Raw genomic sequence first — 25,558 nt, forward strand, 5'->3', positions numbered from 1 at the left:
ATTGGGGGCAGGAGGAGAAGGGGACAACAGAGGATGAGGTGGCTGGATGGCATCACCGACTCGATGGACATGAGTTTGAGTGAACTCCGGGAGTTGGTGATGGACCGGGAGGCCTGGCGAGCTTGCAGTCCACGGGGTGGCAAAGAATTGGACACGACTGAGCGACTGAACTGAACTGAACTGAGGGTTTCCCTGGTGGCTCAGACGGCAAAGCATCTGCCTGCGATGCGGGAGATCTAGGTTCCATCCCTGGGTCAGGAAGATCCCCTGAAGAAGAAATGGCAACCCACTCCAGTACTCTTGCCTGGAAAATCCCATGGACGGAGAAGCCTGGTAGGCTACAGTCCATGAGGTCGCAAAGAGTCGGCCGCGACTGAGCGATTTCACTTTCATTTTAAGGGGATCATGGCGTCATCTACACAATGGACATGGGTTTGAGCAAACTCCGGGAGTTGGTGATGGACAGAGAAGCCTGGCGAGCTTGCAGTCCACGGGGTCGCAATGAGTCGGACGCGCCTGAGCGCCCGAACGACGGCAAAGGGCTGGGGCAGACGCTCTGCCCATGCGCAGAAATGGTAGCTCGCGGTGACCCAGGGTCACTCCAGTCCTGAGCTCCAGGGAGACGGCGCCCGAGGGGCGGCGCGAGGGGCGCGGCCTCGCGGGAGCCACGTCCGGGGCGGGGCCCGGTGAGTCGGCGGGCCTCGCGGAGCCCAGGTGAGGCGCCCGTGGGGCTGCGTCAGGTAAGGCGGCGGGGTGTCCGCGGGAGGGAGCCAGCCTGGGCCTGGGCGGGCAGGCGGCGCGGGATCTGAGGCCCGGCCCATTGCTCGGGCGGGCACGCCGAGGCGGGGCGCGGTACCCGGAGAGTCGCGATCGCCCCAACCCGGCCCGGCCCCTCGCCCACTCCCGCACACGCCACCTCCCGTTTTCCACGCGCGCGCATCCCCCGCTCCCGCCCTTCTCCCCTCCGGACCCCGCCTCTCCTCCCAGCCCCTTCCCTACACCCTGTCCCCGACCTCCCTCCCAGCCCCGTCGCTTCTCCCGCCTTTTCTTGTTTGGGGTTGTTCTGGTTGCTTGTTTGGGTTTGTTCTGGTTGGGCCATCTCAGCCCAAACTTTCGCCGACCTCCCTGTTTTTCCTCCCCTCATTGGGGTCCCGGATCGCCCGCACAGCAGCTCCCTCATCCCGAACTTGGGAGGCATCGACCTGCTTCACAGATGAGAAAACCGAGGCAGGGCATGTGCTGAGTCTCCTCAGACTCAGGGGCTCCAGCTGGAGGTTACTGCCCGCTGGTCACAGGAGATGGACCCCCCCCCCCACGACCCGCCCCCCGCAACAACACGACTTAATATGCCCCGAAGTTAAATCAGCCTCCAAAACTGCCAGTTTCGGAGAGAGCCCCGGGTTACCTTCCCTTTTCGCAAACCCTGGCCCAGGGCCACTGTCCACAGCGCTGGCTTAGGGGTTCCCCAGGCCAGGCCAATTGTGTGGAGAGCTCCCGGGGAGAAGGAAGCAGGGTGGGCGGGGAGGAATTCCTGAGTCTTGGGCGGGTTGGGACCTGGCTTTGACTGCCTGGAGCTCACAGACTTGAGGGTTGTGACAGAGGGCTGTGTGGATTCCAAAGAGCACGGTGCTGCTTGTCCGTGAAATGCGGTTTGTCTTGGTGAGAACTCAAAATCTAAGACCACCAGGTATCTTTCGGTCGGTCTGTGTCGGCGGTTTTAAGCTCTTGTTTGTGAGTTTCTGCTTTAACTTGGTGACTTTAAGCCATTTCTCAAGCCAGCGGCTGAGCAGGGGCCGAGGGGTGAAGATGGATACAGTGCACAGGCCTGAACCTGTCTAGTCCTTGTGGAAGGCCGCCTCTGCAGTCCCTGCCCAAGGGGGACTCAGAGTCAAGCCTCTGTGTGACATAGGGAAGCCAGAGGTTTGTGGGAGGTCTCGGAGGGCTTCCTGGAGGAGGTGACCATTAAGTTGGGAAATGGGTGAGAGGTAGGCAGGAAAGAGTGCGCACACAGAAGCTGGGGGGCTGTGGTTGTCTGGGGATAAGTCGTAGGTGGGGGTAGACATACCTGGGCAGTACCTGACAGGTGGTCAGGTGCAGGCGGTAGGAATGCACTTGGATGATATCACCGAGTCACTGAAATGCAGCCTCCGAGAGACGCTTGTTCACTTGCTGTATTTGCTATTTAGATTCCGCAAGTAAGTGAGAACAAAGTATTTGTCTTTTGTTCTGACGTACTTCACAAAGCAGAATGCCCTCCTGGTCCATGCGATGTTGCAGATGGCATTATTTCTTCCTGTTTATGGCTGGGTGGTGTTCCATGCCACAGCTTTAGCCACTCCACCAGTGAGCGCCGTAATGAGACATTTTGAGGTCTGGACACTTGACTAAACATCCCATGGATCTTGGCATCTCCCTGACAAGCCAGTGCCATGTGAGGCTGTCCTGGGCACACCATGGATGGTGGCTTTCAGAGAGGCTTTCAGGGATGGTTACAGAGAGAACAGCAAGAGCTCTGCCACCCTGGAGGTGCCTGGCAGGCACACTGGCCTCTTGATCTCACCCTCTTTCGCCAGTGGGGACACCGAGGCACAGGATGGGGACAAGGAGCCCCAGGCGGAGTCAGGGACCTAGGTTTTGAGCAGGTCACTTTCCCTCCTGGGGACTCAGCCTTTTGACCTGTAAAGTGACACCCTTGACCATCCCTCCTCCAGAAGGTCACACTCACCTTTGCTGCGGCTCTCAGGCCCTACCTGCATGCCTTTTTTTTTTTTTGGCTGCCTCGGGTCTTACTTTCGGCCCACAGGAAGGATCTCGTTGCAGTGCACGGACTCTGCAGGTGCGGTGCGCGGACTTAGTTGCTTCACAACTTGCAGGATCTTAGGTTCTCAACCAGGGATTGAATCCACGTCCCCTGAACTACAAGGCAGATTCTTAACCCCTGGACCACCAGGAAAGTCCCCTAACTGCACACTTAATTGCCTTATTCTTCACTCACACATGCCTCACGAGGCAGGGGCTGTTACTGTCCCCTTTTACAGATGAGGAAACTGAGGCAGGGAGGTTTAGATGACTTTCTGAGGTCACATGGCCAGCCAGAAAGTGGAGAGCCAGACCTACCCTGCGGTGACAGCAGAGTCCACGCCCTCCCCAGCAGCAAGGGGGTGGGAAGGGAGAGGGAGGGGCAGTCCCAGGGCTCTGAGGTCTGCCTCCTGGGGGACGACATTCCAAGCCTTCAGTGACTTCTCTTCAAGTCTGTGTGAGAGTAGCTTGGGGATAAAAGAAATGCTTTCAGTTTCCTTTCGGTAAATTAACTTTTCCTTCAATCCTTTGACTGAAACTGATGCTCAAGGAAGATGTGAAGGTGTGTCCAGGGGCTTCCCTGGCCACCCAGGGCACATCGGCAGGTTTCCCTCTGCGAGGGGGTGCCCTCGGAGATGCCCGGGGGAGGGCACCGCCCCAGCCATTGTCCTGAAGGCTCCCAGGGGTGCTGGCAGCTGGATCTGGCCTCTGTCCAGTTTCCTGGGTCCCCACCAGGCAGGAGACCCGGCTGAGTCAGGTCCATTTCCACCCCTCCCAGGCGGGCAGGGTGTCCTGAGCCTCAGAGCAGGCGGGCTGCGCTCTGGTCAACAGTTGCCACTGGTGCCTGCCTCCCTGAGCCCTCACCCTGGCCAAGTGACCGAGAGTTGCTCGCCAGGAGCTGGTCACCCCGCACCCTGGTTTCCCCATAAAATACGGGCAGTGCTGTCACTCAGGGGGTTTCTGGGAGGAAGAAACAAATGTAATTTGTATGGAGTGCCGAAAACAGGGTGTGGCAGCTTTACCCCTCTTAGGACTAGTCTCCACCCACGCCCAGGGAAGACTGTGGGGACCAAGCTTGGTTGGAACCTGTTCCCCAGCCGTTCTTTCTGCAGTGACCCTGGTCAGAGCAGGGCACAAGAAGTTGGATGGCTGGAGCCAGTGGCTGTTCCATAGAAGGAACTGGTTTGGCAGGTCAGGAGTCCAGAACCTTCTGGGTACCTGCCCACTCTCTCCCCCTACCTGGTTATAAAGTGAAAACAAACAAAGGAAGCCTCCTGGGGACTGGGTCAGGGCATTTATCATCCACAGAAAAGCTGCGGGTGGTTGAAGCCAGAGGGCCAAAGATTTGAGCCTGCGGGGCATGTGTGGGGCTTGCAGAAAGCACCTCCTTCCGGGGCCATGACCCCTGGGGTCAAGTTCCAGGGGCCTCTGCAGGCCCTGGCCTCTGGGAGGGGCTCTGCTCCCACCCTTGTCGGAGCTCCCAGGTCAGGGAGCTGTGTAACAGCTTGCATTGTAGGTGGGAGGGCTGATGGATTACTTAAGCATTTGTGATGTTCCCTGATAGTTCAGTTGGTAAAGAAGCTGTCTGTAATGTAGGAGACCCGGGTTTGATTCCTGGGTCAGGAAGATCTGCTGGAGAAGGGATAGGCTACCCACTCCAGTATTTTTGGGCTTCCCTTGTGGCTCAGCTGATAAAGAATCCACCTGCAATGCGGGAGACCTATGTGCAATCCCCGGCTTGGGAAGATCCCCTGGAGAAGGGAAAGACTACCCATTCCAGTATTCTGGCCTGGAGGATTCCATGGACTGTATAGTCCATGGAGTCGCAAAGAGTCGGACAAGTCTGAGTGACTCTCACTTTCATGGAATAGCAAGGAGAGATAAGAAAGGCTTCCTCAGTGATCAATGGGACAAGACTGAGCGACTCTCCCTTTCACTTTCATGGAATAGCAAGGAGAGATAAGAAAGCCTTCCTCATTGATCAATGCAAAGAAATAGAGGAAAACAATAGAATGGGAAAGATTAGAGATCTTTTCAAAAATTACCAAGGGAACATTTCATGCAAAGATGGGCTCAATAAAGGACAGAAATGGTAGGGACCTAACAGAAGCAGAAGAGATTAAGAGGTAAGAATACACAGAAGAATTATACAACAAAGATCTTCATGACCCAGATAACCACGATGGTGTGATCACCCACCTAGAGCCAGACATTTTGGAATGCGAAGTCAAGTGGGCCTTAGGAAGCATCACTATGAACAAAGCTAGAGGAGGGGATGGAATTCCATTTGAGCTATTTCAAATCCTGAAAGATGATGCTATGAAAGTGTTGCACTCAATATGCCAGCAAATTTGGAAAACTCAGCAGTGGCCACAGGACTGGAAAAGGTCAGTTTTCATTCTAATCCCCAAGAAAGACAATGCCAAAGAATGTTCAATTACCACACAATTGCACTCATCTCACACGCTAGCAAAGTAATGCTCAAATTTCTCGAAGTAAGGCTTCAACAGTATATGAACTGAGAACTTCCAAATGTTCAAACTGGATTTAGAAAAGGCAAAAGAACCAGAGATCAAATTGGCAACATCTGCTGGATCATTGAAAAGGGAAGAGAGAAAAACATCTTTACACCAAAGCCTTTGACTGTGTAGATCACAACAAACTGTGAAAAATTCTTCAAGAGATGTGGATAGATGACATCTGACAGACCACCTGACCTGCTTCTTGAGAAATTTGTATGCAGGTCAAGAAGCAACAGTTAGAACCAGACGTGGAACAATGGACTAGTTCCAAATTGGGAAAGGAGTACATCAAGGCTGTATATTGTCACCCTGTTTATTTAACTTATATGCAGAGTACATCATGCGAAATGCCGGGCTGGATGAAGCACAGACCGGAATCAAGATTGCCCGGAGAAATATCAATAACCTCAGCTATGCAGATGACACCACTCTTATGTCAGAAAGCAAAGAGGAACTGAAGAACCTCTTAATGAAAGTGAAGAGGAGAGGGAAAAAGCTGGCTTAAAACTCAACATTTGGAAAACTAAGATCATTGCTTCTGGTCCCATCACTTCATGGCAAATAGATGGTGAAACAATGGAAACGGTGAGAGACTTTACTTTTGGGGCTCCAAAATCACTGCAGATGGTGACTGCAGCTATGAAATTAAAAGATGCTTGGTTCTTGGAAGGAAAGCTATGACCAACCTCAGTTCAGTTCAGTTCAATTGCTCAGTCACGTCCGACTCTTTGCGACCCCATGAATCGCAGCACGCAGGCCTCCCTGTCCATCACCAACTCCCAGAGTTCACTCAGACTCATGTCCATCGAGTCAGTGATGCCATCCAGCCATCTCATCCTTTGTTGTCCCCTTCTCCTCCTGCCCCCAATCCCTCCCAGCATCAGAGTCTTTTCCAATGAGTCAACTCTTCGTGTGTGGTGGCCAAAGTGTTGGAGTTTCAGCTTTAGCATCAGTCCTTCCAAAGAACAACCAGGACTGATCTCCTTCAGAATGGACTGGTTGGATCTCCTTGCAGTCCAAGGGACTCTCAAGAGTCTTCTCCAACACCACGGTTCAAAAGCATCAATTCTTCAGTGCTCAGCCTTCTTCACAGTCCAACTCTCACATCCATACATGACCACAGGAAAAACCATAGCCTTGACTAGATATACCTTAGTCGGCAAAGTAATGTCTCTACTTTTGAATATACTGTCTAGGTTGGTCATCACTTTTCTTCCAAGGAGTAAGCATCTTTTAATTTCATGGCTGCAATCACCATCTGCAGTGATTTTGGAGCCCAAAAAAATAAAGTCTGCCACTGTTTCCACTGTTTCCCCATCTATTTCCCATGAAGTGATGGGACCGGATGCCATGATCTTTGTTTTCTGAATGTTGAGTTTTAAGCCAGCTTTTTCACTCTCCTCTTTCACTTTCATCAAGAGGCTTTTTAGCTCCTCTTCACTTTCTGCCATAAGGGTGGTATCATCTGCATATCTGATATTTATTGATATTTCTCCCAGCAATCTTGATTCCAACTTGTGTTTCTTCCAGTCCAGCATTTCTCATGATGTACCCTGCATATAAGTTAAATAAGCAGGGTGACAATATACAGCCTTGATATACTCCTTTTCCTATTTGAAACCAGTCTGTTGTTCCATGTCCAGTTCTAACTGTTGCTTCCTGACCTGCATACAGATTTCTCAAGAGGCAGGTCAGGTGGTCTGGTATTCCCATCTCTTTCAGAATTTCCCACAGTTGATCGTGATCCACACAGTCAAAGGCTTTGGCATAGTCAATAAAGCAGAAATAGATGTTTTTCTGGAACTCTCTTGCTTTTTCCATGATCCAGTGGATGTTGGCAATTTAATCTCTGGTTCCTCTGCCGTTTCTAAAACCAGCTTGAACATCAGGGAGTTCACGGTTCACGTATTGCTGAAGCCTGTCTTGGAGAATTTTGAGCATTACTTTACTAGCATGTGAGATGAGTGCAATTGTGTGGTAGTTTGAGCATTCTTTGGCATTGCCTTTCTTTGGGATTGGAATGAAAACTGACTTTTTCCAGTCCTGTGGCCACTGCTGAGTTTTCCAAATTTGCTGGCATATTGAGTGCAGCACTTTCACAGCATCATCTCTCAGGATTTGAAACAGCTCAACTGGAATTCCATCACCTCCACTAGCTTTGTTCGTAGTGATGCTTTCTAAGGCCCACTTGATTTCACATTCCAGGATGTCTGGCTCTAGGTGAGTGATCACACCATCGTGATTATCTGGGTCGTGAAGATCTTTTTTGTACAGTTCTTCTGTGTATTCTTGCCACCTCTTCTTAATATCTTCTGCTTCTGTTAGGTCCATACCATTTCTGTCCTTTATGGAGCCCATCTTTGCATGAAATGTTCCCTTGGTAGCTCTAATTTTCTTGAAGAGATCTCTAGTCTTTCTCATTCTGTTCTTTTCCTCTATTTCTTTGCATTGATCGCTGAAGAAAGCTTTCTTATCTCTTCTTGCTATTCTTTGGAACTCTGCATTCAGATGCTTATATCTTTCCTTTTCTCCTTTGCTTTTCACTTCTCTTCTTTTCACAGCTATTTGTAAGGCCCCCCCAGACAGCCATTTTGCTTTTTTGCATTTCTTTTCCATGGGGATGGTCTTGACCCCTCTCTACTGTACAATGTCACGAACCTCATTCCATAGTTCATCAGGCATTCTATCTATCAGATCTAGGCCCTTAAATCTATTTCTCACTTCATTTAGGTCATACGTGAATGGTCTAGCGGTTTTCGCTACTTTCTTCAATTTAAGTCTGAATTTGGCAATAAGGAGTTCATGATCTGAGCCACAGTCAGCTCCCGGTCTTGTTTTTGCTGACTGTATAGAGCTTCTCCATCTTTGGCTGCAGAGAATATAATCAGTCTGATTTCATTGTTGACCATCTGGTGATGTCCATGTGTAGAGTCTTCTCTTGTGTTGTTGGAAGAGGGTGTTTGCTATGACCAGTGCATTTTCTTGGCAAAACTCTATTAGTCTTTGCCCTGCTTCATTCCGCATTCCAAGGCCAAATTTGCCTGTTACTCCAGGTGTTTCTTGACTTCCTCCTTTTGCATTCCAGTCCCCTATAATGAAAAGGACATCTTTTTGGGGTGTTCGTTCTAAAAGGTCTTGTAGGTCTTTATAGAACCGTTCAACTTCAGCTTTACTAGTTGGGGCGTAGACTTGGATTACTGTCATATTGAATGGTTTGCCTTGGAAATGAACAGAGATCATTCTGTCGTTTTTGAGATTGCATCCAAGTACTGCATTTCGGACTCTTTTGTTGACCATGATGGCTACTCCATTTCTTCTAAGGGATTCCTGCCCACAGTAGTAGATAAAATGGTCATCTGAGTTAAATTCACCCATTCCAGTCCATTTTAGTTTGCTGATTCCTAGAATGACCAACCTCGACAGCATATTAAAAAGCAGAGACATTACTTTGCTGAAAGGTCCATAGTCATGGACCATATTCATAGTCAAAGGTCCAGAGTCAAAGCTATGGCTTTTCCAGTATGGATGTGAGAGTTGGACCATACATAAGTTCTTTTTTAATCAGGATCTGAATAAGATTAATCTTGTCTTCTGATCACTGCCTGGCTTGCACAGCCCTGCTGACTATTACTGTACACCTGCCTCTGGAGTGCCTGACCTTTCAGAGTGATGGCGCATCTGGGCTTTATATGATCCTCACTGTGGCACTGGTGGAGGGCAGGGTTTGTGCCCATTTCACAGATAGGGAAGTAGGGTCTGAGGGGGCAGACTGGCCTCACTGAGGAGGAATGACCCGGGCTGGAACCCATCCCCCTGACTTCCTCCGTTCTGCTTGCTCACAGTGCCAGCGCAGGGGCTGGGAGTCAACACTTCAGGGTACAGAGGGGTCTCTGGACCGGACATAGAGAGGGCAGAACCAGGTCCCTGGATCTGGAAAGTACGGGTGGGCTGATCATCCCCCGGGACTTGGGGTGCTTTTCTCTCTGGCTTCATTGTTGTCGTTCAGTTGCTCAGTTGTGTCCAATTCTTTGTGACCCCGTGGACTGCAGCACTCCAGGCTTCCCTGTAATTCGCCGTCTCCCAGAGTTTGTTCAAACTCATGTCCATTAAGTCGGTGATGCCATCCAACCGACTCATCCTCTGTCTTCCCCTTCTTCTCCTGCCCTCAAAATTTCCCAACATTAGGGTCTGTTCTAATGAGTCAGCTCTTCGCATCAGGTGGCCAAAGTATTGGAGCCTCAGCTTCAGTGAGTATTCAGGGTTGATTTCCTTTAGTATTGACTGGTTTGATCTTGTTGTCCAAGGGGCTGTCAGCAGTCTTCTCCAGCACCACAATTTGAAAGCATCAGTTCTTCCACACTCATCCTTCTTTTTGGTCCGACTCTCACATCTGTGCATGACTACTGGAAAAACCATAGATTTGACTATATGGACCTTTGTCAGCAAGGTGATGTCTCTGCTTTTTAATATGCTGTCTATGTTTGTCATAGCTTCTCTTCCAAAGGGAAAGTCTTTATTTGACCTGGCTAAACTGTAGCCAGATCTTCCTATACAGAAGGATCTGAAGGTGGAGGGGAGGTTTCTCCCTGTGGATCCCACTTCCAAGGGGACCAGTGAGGAGGCAGGTTTGAATTCAGCCTGAATTACTGACTCAGACTTGAGCCAATGGTCATAACAGGAACCATATGGATCGCTCACTCCCTGCGGTCGCCGTGTGTTGCAGGGAGAGGGGACAGCAAGTGCCAAGGCCCTGACGCAAGAACAGCCTGGTCTGTTTGAGGCCCAGGCCTGAGGCCTGTGAGGCTGGAGCAGAGACAGCGGGGCTGGAGTGCAGAGGTATGAGATGCGCTCCTGAGGGCCGTGCAGGTGAGAGGTGCACACCTGAGCAAGCACCTGGGCACCAAGGGCAGGGCCGCAGGGATGCTGGGGAGGGGAGCGGCCCCCAGTCTTGAGGCTGGTGTCTACAAGAACCACGGGAGGGGGTGGGCGGCCCCAGCAGTGCTCAGCAGACCCCCACCCGACCCCAGCTTGTCTTTTCAGCCCAGCACCTCGGCACTTGCAGGCAGGCGTCGTGCAGCAGGTCGGAGCTCACTTGGACCTTACTGTTGCCACCTTTGGGTGTTCCATCCAGCTGTCATGCCCGGTCCCAGCGGCTTCGGGCCCTGCTGCTTGTGAGAACAGCCTACATCTGCCTTCTCGCCAGCATCCAGGTGGTGTTTGTGATGAAGAGTGGGTAGTGGGGATCTGTATCTGTAAATGTGTGACATCGCTGAGACCAAAGGGTGAAAATTGCTCTTGATGGGGTGTACCCCGAGACCTTGGGGTTCCAGCTTAATGATGGCCCCCTTCTCAGCCCCTCCCCTCACGCCTGGACTTGCACCCCTGCCCTGATGGGACCCGGCCAGACCCTTTCTCCCTGGGTGCCCTCCCTGTCGATACAGGGTCAGCGCTGGATGGCCTCGAGCCCACCCAGCCCTCCACGCAGAGCCTCTCATCAGCGGCCCCATCCTGAGCTGGGGATGGGGCTGGGCAAATACGGGGGTAGGCTCTCCCTCTGTGCGCCCCACACATCGCCTGCGCCACTCAAATTAGGTCTGGTGCTGATTTGCCCGAGCTAAGTAGGTGATAATTTGTGACTACAGCGTTAGGGTAATTGCTGCGAGGGTCTATTTGTGTAATGTGCAAATATATTTTTATAGCAACAAGCCACTTTGCTATGAATTATAATTAGAGCCGTCAGGTGGGCAGAAGCCTCTTTTGCGTGCTGGTGCCCCTGGTCTGCAGCTCCAGCTGGCACAGCCTCGTGATGCTGGCAGCACCTTGGCACCCATGTCCCCCAACCTGGGGCTGTGATTCCTGGCTCAGAGGGAAAGGGCTTGGCAGTGAGAGGCCCAGGGAGGAGATGAGACATGTGTGGACCCAGGTGGAGGGTGAGGGTGGCCAGGGGTGATGGAGCTGGTGCTCTGATGCCTGCCACCGAGGAGAAAGGGTCCATTTGTGAGGTTTGTTGTTCAGTCACCAAGTCATGTCCAATTCTTTCTGACCCTCTGAACTGCAGCACACTAGGCTCCCCTGTCCTTCAGTATCTCTCAGAGTTTGTTTAAACTCATGTCTGTTGAGTCAGTGATGCCATCCAGCCATCTCGTCCTCTGTCATCCCCTTCTTCTACCTTCAGTCTTTCCCAGCATCAGGGGCTTTTCCAATGAGTCAGCTCTTCACATCAGGTGGCCAAAGTATTGGAGCTTCAGTTTCAGCATCAGTCCTTCCAATGAATTTTCAGGACTGATTTCCTTTAGGATGGATTGGTTTAATCTCCTTGCAGTCCAAGGGACTCTAAAGTTTTCTCCAACACCACAGTTCAGAAGCATCAATTCTTCAGCCCTCAGCCTTCTTTACGGTCCAACTCTCACATCCGTACATGACTACTGGAAAAACTATTGCTTTGACCAGATGGACTTTTGTCAGCAAAGTGATGTCTCTGCTTTTTATTAAGCTGTCTAGGTTTGTCACAGCTTTTCTTCCAAGGAGCAAACATCTTGTAATTTCGTGGCTGCAGTCACCATGCATAGTGATTTTACAGCCTAAGAAAATAAAATCTGTCACTGTTCCCACTTTTGCCCCATCTATTTGCCATGAAGTGATGGGACTAGATGCTGTGATCCTAGTTTTTGAGTGTTGAGTCTCAAGCCAGCTTTTTCACTCTCCTCTTCCCTCCCTCAGGAGGCTCTTTAGTTTCTCCTCACTTTCTGCCATTACTGGTCTCATCTGCATATCTAAGGTGGTCAGTGCTTCTCCCAGCAGTCTTGATTCCAGCTTGTGATTCACCCAGCCCGGCATTTCGCGTGACATGCTCTACGTAGAAGTTAAATAAGCAGAGTGACAGTACACAGGCTTGGCGTACTCCTTTTCCGATTCTGATTGTCAATGTTAATCGTATCCACAAACACCTTCACAGCAACATCTAGGCTGGTGTTTGACCAAACAGCTGGGCACCATAGCCCAGCCAAGTTAACGTATAAAACCAACCATCACAAGGCTGGTGCAGAACCCTCAGCTCCAAGGGCCTTCCTGACCCATCAGAGGCACATGGGGCTCCTGGGCCTAGAGAGCAGCTTTGCGGGGCCTGATGGGAGCAGGACGCTGGCATCCCTGAGGATCGCCTGGGCAGCATGGGGCGGGGTTGGGGGAGGGTCTTCCTTCCCCTGCCCTGGCCGTGTGTCCGTCCCACACCGGGTGGGGTCCCCCTGAGCACATGCAGCAGGGGGCCAAGGTGGGCCCCCGGGCCCTGATCCAAGCCCGGGGAGCAGCCCACGATGGCAGGTAAGCCTTCTGTTTCCCTCAACTATGGGCCTGCGGGCCCGCTCAACCCGACAGTTACCCTCCCCCCAGCCCTCCGTCACCACAACAAAGCACGGATTGTGTGTGACATGCTCAGGCCCTGGTGCACAAACTTCAAAACAGATAACGCTGCCTGTGCTGTTTGAGATAGGCAGCCGGGTGAAAGTTTTGAGCTTGCAAAGGAAAAAACAGGAGTGACAAGCACTCTGGGTGTTGCGGCCGAGTCTGGAGTTAAAACAAAGGCTTCTTCGCCTCGGAGGGTCGGGGGCTTCAGGCTGTGCTCCTGGGTTGGCCAGAGCTCCCCCACCCCACCGCTCGGGCGGCCGAGGGGGAGGCCTGGGGCCCCTTGGTGGCTCACCCTGGTGTCTGCCTCCCGCGAGGCTTTGAAGCAAGAATATTCTGGATGTGTTTTCCTCCCCTGGTGGGCAGGCCCCCAGGAAGCAGCCCCTGTGTTTCCAATCAGGCACCCCTGTGCCTGGCTTCCCCCCGGTGCCCTCAGCTGGTTGCTCTCAAGCTGTTTGTAACAGGCTGGCCTGCCAAGGCAGACACGCAGGGCTGGGAGCTCGGGCGCTCAGTGTGGGCTGCCGACAGGGTGCCCCCCTCCCATCTTCAAACCTTGGGAGCCCCTCCCGCTTGTAATGAGCTGTCAGTGGAATGAGAGGGTGGCCTCGAGTCCCCCACAGGACGGGCTGCAGCCCCCCAGGCCCCTGTGCCAGGCAGCCGGGCTCTCTGGTGACCAGGTTCTCCCCGCTAGGGCTCCCAGCAGACCGACCGCCCTGGAGGGTCCAGAGCTGTGAGTGTAGACGATTGAGTTTCTTTTCTCACTTTCACTGCAGCTGGCAGGGCGGGGGGCCCCTGCCCAGAGGCTCAGGCATGGGCTCACCCCTACTGCCCTCCCAGCCTCCTCCCCCCACAGCTTGGGGAATGCAGGATTTGGAAGGCAGCCCTGTGTTCCTGACATGGAGAGGGTGGGCGGGGGGCCCAGGTGAGGCTTCCCCTGCCTGGTACTCCGTGCCCTGCATGATGCCAGGAGAAAACCCCATCCTGTGTGCACACTGCACCCCCAGCCCACCCCACCTCCGGAGCTGTGGCATCTGAAGAAGGCAGGCAAGGCAGGCCCTGGGCAGGGGTGCAGCGGGGGTCTGCAAGCAGGGGTGGAGGCAGGCCCAATCACTGGTTTAAGTGTGGGCTGTCGGTGGGGCTGACCTAGCATCTGGACTGCTGGTGTTAAAAGGGGCGTCACAGTGAGGCCCCCCTGCCCCCAGAACTGCAGGCACAGAGGAGCCAGGACGTGTCGGGGGGCGGGACTTGTAGAAGGCCAGTGACCCATGAACCCTCACCCCTGCTCCTGGGCCCTCTGCCCCTCTTTCCCACCCCTCCCCCCTCGTGGGCTCTCCCCCTGTGCCCTGCCCAGGGTCTTCCACCCGCAGCCAGCCAGGCTCTTGCAACACCTCAGCCCAGACGGGGCACAACCCTTGGCAAAGCCACACAGCCATCTGGGACGGCAGAGTGCCCCCCCGCCCCCAGGGGAGCAGCTAGCAGGGTTCACAGCGGCAGGGGGCAGGGAGGAGGCTGGTTGAAACTGGACGCCAGGAAACAGGCCCTGGTGACGTGGCCCCCAGATCGTGGAGAACTCTCAGAGCGGAAATGCCAAAACCCCAGGCTCACTGGTGTCAGGAGAGAGAAACTCTGAGTCAGGAGTCCTGGGAGGCGCCCTGAGGATGACGCTGTGTGACCTTGAGCCACTGTCTGCACCTCACGGGCCTCAGCTTTGTTCTTTGATAAACAGGGTGATGGAGCCAGGCAAGGGCTTCCCCCTCCTGCCTTCCTTCCATCTCCAGCTGTTTTTAAGAAAATTGTTCCTAGTGCAGAAACGTAAGAAAACACCTGCTTTTCCCCTTGATTTGGAAATTGGTACCATCCGTTATGGGCTTTCTCTGTCTTTCTCTCTCTCTTAGCTGAACTCCTAGAAGGTGGTACAGCCCTCCTGCCTCCTCTGCTGACTGTCTCAGCATCTGAGCATAAAGACGTTCTCCTACATAACCCGACACCATCCTCACTCCTGAGACGCACCGTCCACACCAACAGCTCCCTTCACCGTCTGTGGACACGGGTCATTTCCAGTTTGGGGCTGTATTAGTGCTTCAGCTCAGAACACGCCAGCGCACGTCCTTTGTCACACAGATGTACACATTCTGCTGGGTGTGTGGAACTGTGGAGTTTGGGGCATACAGATTTTTTTTTTTCATTTTAGATTAGATTGCAGTGTTTGAACATTGGCAGCTGTGGCAGACCAGCACAGACTCTGACTTCTCCCCCAAAGTGGGCAGGTGCAGCCTCACTGAGCTGGCTCTGAGGGGTCCCCCTGGAGCGGAGGCTGGCCTCTCCCTCCTTGCCCCCCACCCTGACCCTCTGCTCTTTGTATCTGTGGCCATTGTCCAGGAGTCCCACAGCACTGCCCTTCAGGGGCTGACTGCCTGATCTCTGCCTCAGTTCTCCCATCTGTAAAATAAGATAGAAAATGGCACTTAGCTACTAAGTGCGTTTTTTTTTAAAGACGTCAAGGTTTAAAATGTTTTTGTATTCATAAAACTTTATTAATTTAGTTTATATGACTTAACCTTATATTAAGTGTAATACAGGCTTTTGCAAAAATGAAAAAGGGACAAACATGGAAAAATAAATGGATTTATAAATCCTAATTCTAGAACTCATAGAAGCCAGCATTTTAAAAACAATGTTCTGAAGACTTCCCTGGCAGTCCAGCGGTTAGGACAAAATATAAATAAATAAATAAAAGCAATGTCCTGTGTCTCTTTTCACTACTCAAAAGCTAGACCAAGCTGTATGTGCCATTTTCACCTGGCACTGTTCATTTTAAAAAACACCTTTACTAAGATATAATTCACACAATATGTAATTTACCAGTTTATAGCTCTGCGGTTTTTAGTGTGATTGCAGACATGGGCAGCCATCGCCATAGTCAATTTTAGGGCATTTTCTTCACCTCAGAAAGGGTCCGCTCTGCTCTGCTGTCACCTCCCTAATCTCTGCCCGCCCCCCCCCCACCCCCGCCAACTTCCTAGTACCCAGTGGCTACCCTCTGTCTCTGTGGGCCTGCCTGCTCCAGACTTTTCTAGAATGGACTCATTCTGTGGACTCGGCATCTTTTGTGGTCTGGCTTCCTTCATGCATGCAAAGTTGCTTCAGTCGTGTCCGACTCTATGTGAGCCTACGGACTGTCACTGGCCAGGCTCCTCTGTCCATGGGGATTCTCCAGGTGAGAATTCTGGAGTGGGTTCCATGCCCTCCTTTCACTTAGCACAATATTTTCAAGGGTCATCCATGTCGTACCAGGTGTCCATACTTCATTGCTTTTTATGTACCACAATATTCCGCCGTTTGGATAGTAAAGATCTGCACAGGTTTTGCGTCAACCTCCAGGGCCCAGAATAACCAGGTGGCAGACTCTTAGCTGGCGGTGATTACCTGCTGTGCAGCCGTGCGCCGCTCTAAGTGATCTTTGCCGGCCTCAGTTGCCCTCTCCGTAAAGCGGGTACAGGAGTGAGTGTGTGAATCTGTGAGACGGTGGTGAAGAAGCAAAGATGCTGTTCTCGAAGTGTGTTGGCCCTGGAGACGCTGTTCTCTCTCCACATCCCTTCCCCGCTCCACTGCCCTCTGCCCTGCTCTCCTGGGACAGGGGGCTGTTGGGCAGGGGGTGCCCTGTCCATGTGCACTCATCAGTGGGCAGGGCCTGCAGAGGATGAGGTCAGATATAGGAGCCCAAACATGGGGTGGATGCCACCGTCCAGGGGTCCAGCTCCCAGGACCTCACGTGGTTCCTCGAGGGGCAAGTTTCCCACGGGTTGGGGGTGTGCTGGGCAGGTTGAAAGCCAAACACGAAAGTGACCTGAGGTCTAGGCGAATCGGAGGTGGCTGCTTTTTCTTTGTCAAGGAGGGAAATTGAAGAGCAAGCAGGCCACGTGAAGGGCGCTCCTTTATTCCTCACGTTAAACGTTTGCCGATTCAATGTGCTTCTCCCTCAGGGTGTCGGAAGGACCCCATGCCTGGATCCTTGGGAGGCGGCGTCCAGACGGTGCCTCCGGGCCACCCTATGCCCCAGCAGAGCATGTCTGGGCTGGACCTGGAGGAGCTGGCCGAAATAGGTACAGTATGCTCTCTTCCAGCCCCATCCCGGGAGGAGACTGGCGGTTTTCTCTCCGGGGCTCTGTGTCCTTTCCTCTTCTTTTTTTTTCAAAGATCTATTTGTTTTGAGTCTTGGCTGTGCTGGGTCTTCACTGCTGCTCCCAGGCTTTCTCTGCTTGCGGCAAGCAGGGGCCACTCCTCGTTAGGGTGTGTGGGCCGCTCGTTGGGGTGTGTGGGCCGCTCGTTGGGGTGGCTGCTCTCGTGTAGGGCACAGGCTTAGGCACGTGGGGCACAGGCTTAGGCACGTGGGCCTCGGCAGGTGCGGTGCAGGGGCTCAGCAGCTGTGGGGCACGGGCTTAATTGCCTGGAGGCACGGGGGACCTTCCTGGAGCAGGGATTGGACCTGTGTCCTCTGCACTGGCAGGAGGGTTCTTAACTGCTGCACCGCCAGGGGAGCCCTTTTCCCCCTCTTGTAAGGACATGGCATTGGATTTAAGGTCCACCCTGATCCAATGTGACCTCACCTTAATTCACTTCATCTCTAAAGACACTGTTCCCAAACGAGGTCCCACCGTGGGTTTCTGGGTAGACTTAAATTTCGTGGTCACACTATTCATCCAGTGTATCCGGAAACTGAAGTCTAACCCTCACCCGAAATGTGAAGTTCCCGCTCCTTTTCCAACTGAAAACATTTCTGAAGGAACCTGGATTTGTTTTGTATGAAGGAACCTTCTGTACTAAAACTAAATTTCAGCAGGCAGCCCTTTCTTTCTGCCTTGTAGTACAGGGACCCCAGCTACTGCCCTTCACCCCAGCCACGGCCTCCTGCCGCCCACCGGTGTCAGCATCTCTCAGGAAGGGCCCAAGTCAGAATTCGGAGCTGGGAAATCGGGTTCAGGCCACACCTTGTGACCCCAGGGTCATTCTCTCCTCTGAGCCTCAGTTACCCCTGCTGTCAGTGCGGAGGGACAGTATCCAGCCCCCGGGTTTGTTTACCCATTTTACTCTTTCCATGGGGTGTACACTGAGCAGGCGCATAGTGGGTGCACAGCAGAGAAGGGCACATAGTGGGTGCACAGCGAGCGGGCAGGTAATGGGAGATGGGTAGGTAACGGGTAAAGCAGAGATGGGCGTGTAGTGGGTACACACCCAGTGGGCGCTTAGTGGGTGCACAGCAGAGGTAGGCATGTAGTGGGTGCACAGAGTGGGCATGTAGTGGGTGCACAGCAAGGCGAGGTGTGTGTCCTGTTAAAAGGCCTCAGGCAGCTCCCTCGCTGTCCTCCTTCCTGAGGAATGCAGTGACCCTCCCCTGACCCTGCCGTCTGCCACAGAGCTGCAGAGAGATGAGGAGGAGGCCGCTGCCCTGGGTGCTGCGAGAAGGCCCTCAGCTGTACCCTCTGTGGCGCCCCCGGCTGGCCCGGACCCCGAGCTGAGCATGAACCACCCCTTCTATGACGTGGCCCGACACGGCATCCTGCAGGTGGCAGGTGAGTCCCTGCGGGGTGGTTGGTCCCCGGGAGCGCTGCTGCGCCGGCCTTCCTGAGGGCTGCGGTGTGTGGCGGGCTCGGCAGGGCTGTGCTCACAGCGTGGAAACCGCAGCAGAAGGGACCCACCAGTGTTTCGCGAATGCACATGGCGCAGCTGAGAGCTCATCATCCAAGTGCTCTGAGTAGCCACCAGGCAGCGTCTGTAGAGAGCACAGGCCGGAATTAAGCGGATTGCTTTACTAACCGAGGATACGATTATGCTGCCGCTCAGCAAACGCAGCAAACCTCTGCCAAACTCAGGAGTGAGCGGCCCCACGCCCAGCAGCTGGCCAGAAGGGAATCTCTTGCGTCACGTTTATTTTCCCTGAGGAATGAGGGCCATGCCACTCATATGCACGTCTCACACAGGCAGCGTGTTGGTCAGGGTCCCCAGAGACACAGCCGATAGGCTGTATGGAGATATGCATCCGAGGACATTTCTCGTAGGAACCGGCTCTCACGCAGTGAGGGATGCTGAGAAGTCCCATGACCTGCCCTCTGCAAGCCGAGACCAGGCTGTACCTGCTGTTAAGTCCTGGTCTGAGTCTGGGTGAGCCCGTGGCTTTTCCAGTTGGGGAGCCCAGGGAGAGCAGACCTCGGGGTTCCCTCCCTGAGGACCAACCCTCTGCCCCCTCCTCCCAGGCCTCACCTTGGCGTCCAGCTGTGTCCCCTCGCCCCATCTCAGGTCCACTCTCCTCTGCGGCCAGAGGACCTGGGGGACGCAGCTCAGGACATGGACGCTTCTCCTGCTCCTCCAGCAGGGGGCATGTGACAGTTCAGGCCTGCTACCCACCAGGGGGCCCACATCAGGTATACCAGACATCCCCCCACCAAGCTGCCTCCTAATTCCTCTCCCAGGGGCTGCCTCCCCCACCTGCTGAATGTCAGGACCATGCCCAGAACCAGAGCGTCTTGTCAAAAGTAATTGTTGAATGATCTCTCATTATTACTTAAAGAACCATGTATTTGGCCAAATGGGAGCTCTGAAAACTTTTCAAGTCTCAAGATAGCACTGATTTAAATATTTTAGGGAGGGACTTCCCTGGTGGCCCAGTGGGCAAAACTGCACTTCCAATGCAGGGGCACAGGTTGGATCCCTGGTCGGGATCCTCCCATAAGATCGTATGTGCTGCACAGCACGGCCAGTATCTTAGGAAATTCCCTGGCAGTTCCATGGCTAGGATTCCATGCTCTCATGGCCGAGGGCCCAGGTTCCGTCCCTGGTCAGGGAACTGACAAATCCCGCAAGCCAAAAATAAGAAATAAAAAATGACTACGGAGTGATCACTTTCTGAAACTGCAGTCTGGGTCTGGGGCTGTGAGCTCAGGGGTGAGATTAGAAGTTGGAAAGCAGGGTGGGCAGAGCGGAGGTTCCACCCGAGGGTCAGAGGTGAGCGGCAGAGAAGAGACAGAGGCAGACGCCAGACCTGGTCCTGCTGGCGTCCAGTCTGCATCCTCACGGCTGGAGCACTCCTCACAACCCTTCAGACCCTGGCTGGGCTCTTCCTGCAGGACACAGACAAAATGAGTCTGCGAATCCCCTTTCACTCCCGCAGTAAAAGGTTAGCAACCTTAAAACCCAGACACGCTCCCTTGTTGGTCCTGGGGAGGTCTCTGTGCCTTTATGGGGCATTTTAACCGTCCTTCTCTCTCGGAGCTGGTGATGGATGGTGGCGGGCATGTCACGGGTCACGGCACGGGACTCATTTCTTTTTGCAGAAACGGGGCTTCTCTGTCTTGGAGACCGTGAGTGATGTTGTGTTGTGAACCAGCGAGGGGAGAAGATGGGGTCATGAATTAAACCGGTGCCTTGTAGAGTTTGCATTTTATTGATAGTTTTCATTTCCTCCCATATGACAATTTCGAAGCCCGTTTTCCATACACTGGCCTGTGTCGCTGGAGAGCGGGAGGGCAGTGACTCATCCTGACGGGGGTGGTTAACGCAAATGCCCCATGACTGCTCAGTGGGCAGGAGCCTCGGGGTCCCAGGGGTTCCTCAGGGCTGTGGGGGCTTTGGGGCTGTGACGGCCTCCTTGTTGGGAACATTGGGAGCAGAGGAGGCTGGCCTGGGGGCACTGCCCCGGAAGCCAGCCAGCCGTGAGCAGGAGCCCAGCTCTGACGCTCACCTGGCGTCTCTGGACCTCGGTTTTTCTCACCCCCGATGAAACAGCACAGGTGCACGCACCCACCATCCTTCCGGCGCGTGGTGACTAATGGGCCACCTTTATGGAGCGCCTGCTGTGTGCCAGCTCGGCAAGGATTTATTCCACCTACGGGTGCAGGCCTTCCTGTTCCCCCCAAAGTCAGGTCTCTTATCCCCACGTTGCAGAGAGGCTGGCCCAGGGCTGCCCGACTCCCCGGTGCGTCTCCCCTCTTGCCTGGTTTTGACTTGTATCCTTTATAATAAAGGTGATTGGATGTCTAGTGCTTTCCAGAGTTCTGTGAGCCAATGAGTTATCAGTTGTGAGGCGGGTAGTGGGAACCTCGGAATCTATAGGCAGCTGGACAAAAATAGGGAGGCCTGGAGACCCTTGACGCATAGCTGGTGTCTGAAGTGAGGGCCAGCCTGTGGAGGATAGCACCCCCCCATCTGGGAAGTCCCTGCGGAGGTGGACGTGGCTGCTGGAGGCCTTGAAGGTTTTCAGAGAGCGGATTGCAGAGCTGAGCCAAGACCCCCAGCACCCTATCACTGTCCTTTCCCCTCAACCGTGGACCGTGGGTCAGTGAGGACCATGTCTGGCCTTTTCTCTCCAGAGCTGGGTGCACGGTGAGCCCACAATGAGTGTGTGTTGGCCTGGCCTTCCGTTGACCAACCACTCAGCACATCCCCAAGGCTCTCCACTTGGTCTGGTTCCTATGCTGACATCTCAGTGTGGAGGTCGACCTTCTCTTTCAGCGCCAGGGGCATTTAATTCCCTGTTCCTCCAGTCGCCGCGCAAAACAGTTCACATCTTCAGAAGCAAAGTCGCCCCTTTCCTTCCCTCTCACAGGCGGGCACAGGCTCAGGTGAGCCATGGAGCCTGGTCGCCTCAATGCTAGAAACATCGTTCAGGAAACACTTTGTGCCTCCAGGCACAGCCATCGAAGGTTTTGTGCCCAGACGGAAATGCCCAGCTGGCAAGGGAAGCAGATAAACGCCTGGGCCCCTGGCAGTCCTTTCAACAAGCGCCTTCTAAACAAACAGAAACCATGACCAGAATTCTCAAGTAACCTGTGAAAAGGCCGCTGTCTTTGGAAACCAAAATGACTCTCGCATTCTGAAGGTTGGAGTGGCTCGCGGCTCCCGGGAGAAGCGGATGTGCCTTAAGTAACAGGCAGCCGTCCTGGCCGGACATGAGAGCTTGACGCCTTGCCTTTCAGAGCTGGGGTGGGGTGGGTGGAGGAATGAAGGTGCTCTGCTGTTGTTTCTTCTTATTCTAAGTAAGCATCTGACAACAGCTGTAAATGCTTGTTTACGGTGAGTTACGGCGAGTTCAGAGTCACGAGCACTTCTGCAAGGGCGCCTTTCTATTTCCTGATACTCTTCCTGTCGGGCTTCCCGGGGGCTCAGTGGTAAAGAATCCACCTGCCTGTGCAGGAGATGTGGGTTCAATCCCCGAGTTGGGAAGAGCCCCTGGAGGAGGAAATGGCACCCCACCCCCCGTACTCTTGCCTGGAGGATCCGGTGGACAGAGGAGCCAGGTGGGCTACAGTCCACAGGGTCGGACACGGCTGAGCGCACACGCACGGCCTTCCTGTAACCAGTCAGGAAATGACTGTGGGACCTCGTCTGAGTCCCGGGCTCAGCAGTGGGCTCTGGGGTGCAGGGGGTGGTGACGGCGACCTTGGCCGAGGCACCCAGAGCCTCAGGTAGCAGCACCCATCTGGCAGGTGCTCACCCCGGCTGCCTGCGCCTCTTAGCTCGGGTGGGCTGGACAGAGGCCGTCTTTGGTGATGGCCGGAGGGCGTGGGGGGAGACGGCCACCTCCGGTGTCAGGCCGGGACCGGGGCTCACACCCGTCTGCCCTGCAGGGGAAGACCGCTTTGGAAGACGCGTCATCACGTTCTGCTGCTGCCGGATGCCCCCCTCCCACGAGCTCAACCACAGGCGGCTGCTGGAGTAAGTCTGTCCTGCGCCCCCTCCATGCCCCCCGCCCCGCCGTCCTTCCTCCGTAGGCACCCCCCACCCATGTGTGCCCCTCTCCCTGGCAGGTGCCTCTCCATCACTCTCAGCACAGACAGGATGTTCAGGGTCAAAGGTTAACAGACACTGATGGACACGCGGGTCCCCGAGGGGGTGTCATCAGTGCCAGGTGACAGTCCCACCCGCAGGACCGATGCCTGCGCCCCTCCAAGCCACGCAGGCCGCCCTCTGCGTCTGCTCAGGAGGCAGCCCTCCCCACTGCCCCTGACCTGCAGTGGCCTCGTCCTCCGCCCTGTCCCTGGGGGCTGTCCATTTGCTCTGTGTGGCCGAGCTGACCCCAGGCCCCCCTCCCCGGCCGGACCCTGAGAGCATCAGGAGAGCTGGCGTGGTCCCCATTGCAAAGCTCCCGCCCGGCGTCGCCCCAGTGAGTAGGCGGCCTCGGGTCTGGTGAGAGGCTCGGCCCGGGGAGGAGAAAGCTGTGTGCCGAGGCCACCGAGGCTGCTTGAAATCAAGTGAAGTGCCGTCCCACCCAGCGGGTCCTGCTGGACTGTCCCTGCCCAGGTTGCCTCCTGGGCCTGTGTGACTTACCTGGACACCATGTCCCGGGCATTTCCTGCTCAGCCGTTGGATTCTGCTCTCCGACCATGTGCCAATGGCTCTTCACTCAGTTGGTCAAGCCCCAGCCCAGTGCTGGGCGTCCCTGGGAACGTCTGTGTCCCCTTGTGAGGGACGGAGGAGTGAAGTCTGGCCCAGGGCAGACCCACCCGCTGCTGGGACGGCTCGGGGGCCTAAACTCTGCCGTCACTGCTTCTAGATCCACCGCTTTTCTCTCGACTACAAAAGCCCAGCCACAGCTCGATGCCACGACTGTGGCCTGGAGCCCCGCACTCCCAAGTGAACCAAGGCACAGTTGGATCGTAGAAGCGTCCGGAAGCCTTCGTGCTGCTTGCTTTGTGAGAATTCCTGGGACCCCAGGCATCCGACTAGTTTGCTGGGTCCTCCACCAGTTGCTGAAGACAGAACAGCCCCTGGGCTCTGGCGGGCTGTGTTTGCCAGGCTCCCAGGGAAGGCGGCTGTGGTCCCACCACCAACTCAGAGAAGCCGTGCCTGCATTCCTGGAGCGCCGGGCTGGATTAATCACGAGCTGCGCTTTCTAGCTGATGAATGGCTCAGCCCACCTGAGGTGCAAGAACCTGGCCGAACCAGCTGTACGTCAGGAGCCAGATTGCTGACAGGGTCAGGAGAACTCCAGCTGCAGCTCAAGTGCAGGTGGCTGGGCAAGGGCCTCTCAGGCAGGTCCCGTGCACGCGGCCAGGAAGGAGCACGCGCTGCAGCCCGAGACTGACCACGGGATTTGTAGTTTGTCCCGTGGAGTGTGGGCACATGACAGAAGCGGGTCTACTTTCCAGGAAAACGAAGACGTGCGAGTGCACGCTCGGTCGTGTCCAACTCTTTGGCCCCAAGGACTGTAGCGCGCCAGGCTCCTCTGTCCATGGGATTCTCCAGGCAAGAACACTGGAGTGGGTGGCCACTTCCTCCTCCAAGGGACGTTCCCGACCCAGGGGATCGAACCCACGTCTCTTGCACTGGCAAGCGGATTCTTCACCTCTAGCACCACCTGGGAAGCCCAGGAGAAAGCACGTTAGGAGCAGATCTGAAAAGGAGGAATTGCTTGCTTCTAGACAGACAGCCGGCAGCAAGGTGGGGGGCCCGGAGTCGTGTCAGTGGGGCCACAGTCCCCCCAGAGGAAGCTTTGCCTCCAGCAGAGGAGCGTTTCTTGCCTCTTGCAGCTTCTGGTGGGGTGGCTGTCGGCGATTTCACACCCTCCTGGCCTGGTGGCCGCATTGCTCTCTGCTCTGCCTCTGTCTTCATGAGGCCAGCTCCGCTCTGTGACTTCCCTCTTTCGAGCCTTCTTACCAGGATGTGAGAGGCTGCATTTAGTGTCCCCCACCCCCACCCCAGATATTCCACACAGTCAAAGGCTTTGGCATAGTCAATAAAGCAGAAAGAAATGTTTTCCTGGAACTCTCTTGCTTTTTCCATGATCCAGCGGATCTTGGCAGTTTGATCTCTGGTTCCTCTGCCTTTTCAAAAACCAGCTTGAACATCTGGAAGTTCACAATTCACGTATTGTTGAAGCCTGGCTTGGAGAATTTTGAGCATTACTTGACTAGCGTGTGAGATGAGTGCAGTTGTGCGGTAGTTTGAGCATTCTTTGGCATTCTTTTCTTCGGGATTGGAATGAAAACTGACTTTTTCCAGTCTTGTGGCCACTGCTGAGTTTTCCAAATTTGCTGGCATATTGAGTGCAGCACTTTCACAGCATCATCTCTCAGGATTTGAAACAGCTCAACTGGAATTCCATCACCTCCACTAGCTTTGTTCGTAGTGATGCTTTCTAAGGCCCTCTTGACTTCACATTCCAGGATGTCTGGCTCTAGGTGAGTGATCACACCATCGTGATTATCTGGGTCTTGAAGATCTTTTTTGTACAGTTCTTCTGTGTATTCTTGCCACCTCTTCTTAATATTTTCTGCTTCTGTTAGGTCCATACCATTTCTGTCCTTTATGGAGCCCATCTTTGCATGAAATGTTCCCTTGGTATCTCTAATTTTCTTGAAGAGATCTCTAATCTTTCCCATTCTATTGTTTTCCTCTATTTCTTTGCACTGATCACTGAGGAAGGCTTTCTTATCTCTCCTTGCTATTCTTTGGAACTCTGCATTCAGATGCTTATATCTTTCCTTTTCTCCTTTGCTTTTCACTTCTCTTCTTTCCACAGCTATTTGTAAGGCCTCCTCAAACAGCCATTTTGCTTTTTTGCATTTCTTTTCCTTGGAGATGGTCTTGATCCCTGTCTCCTGTACAATGTCACGAACCTCTGTCCATAGTTCACCAGGAACTCTGTCTATCACATCTAGTCCCTTAAATCTATTTCTCACTTCTACTGGATAATCATTAGGGATTTGATTTAGGTCATACGTGAATGGTCTAGTGGTTTTCCCCACTTTCTTCAATTTAAGTCTGAATTTGGCAATAAAGAGTTCATGACCTAAGCCACAGTCAGCTTCTGGTCTTTTTTTTTTTTTTTTTGCTGACTGTAT

General features: G+C 53.9%; 1 protein-coding gene across 6 annotated transcripts in view; it reads left to right on the forward strand.

Annotated features, from left to right (window-relative positions):
* Positions 1-375: 375 nt before the first annotated feature.
* The window catches only part of ARHGAP8 (Rho GTPase activating protein 8), a 53,404-nt gene continuing 28,221 nt past the window's right edge, over positions 376-25,558 (forward strand). The window contains exons 1-4 of one of the 6 annotated variants that reach the window (XM_069581745.1): positions 376-740; positions 16,706-16,825; positions 18,137-18,292; positions 22,343-22,430. In XM_069581745.1, the coding sequence (XP_069437846.1) occupies positions 16,723-16,825; positions 18,137-18,292; positions 22,343-22,430 (347 nt within the window). In that variant the 5' untranslated portion in view covers positions 376-740; positions 16,706-16,722. Of the gene's footprint in view, positions 741-1,562; positions 1,660-16,705; positions 16,826-18,136; positions 18,293-22,342; positions 22,431-25,558 lie in introns of those variants that run through there. The other 5 variants (XM_069581746.1, XM_069581748.1, XM_069581751.1 and 2 more) reach the window with 5 other exon arrangements.

Source organism: Ovis canadensis, chromosome 3 (genome assembly GCF_042477335.2).
Source record: "Ovis canadensis isolate MfBH-ARS-UI-01 breed Bighorn chromosome 3, ARS-UI_OviCan_v2, whole genome shotgun sequence".
Lineage (NCBI taxonomy): Eukaryota > Metazoa > Chordata > Mammalia > Artiodactyla > Bovidae > Ovis > Ovis canadensis.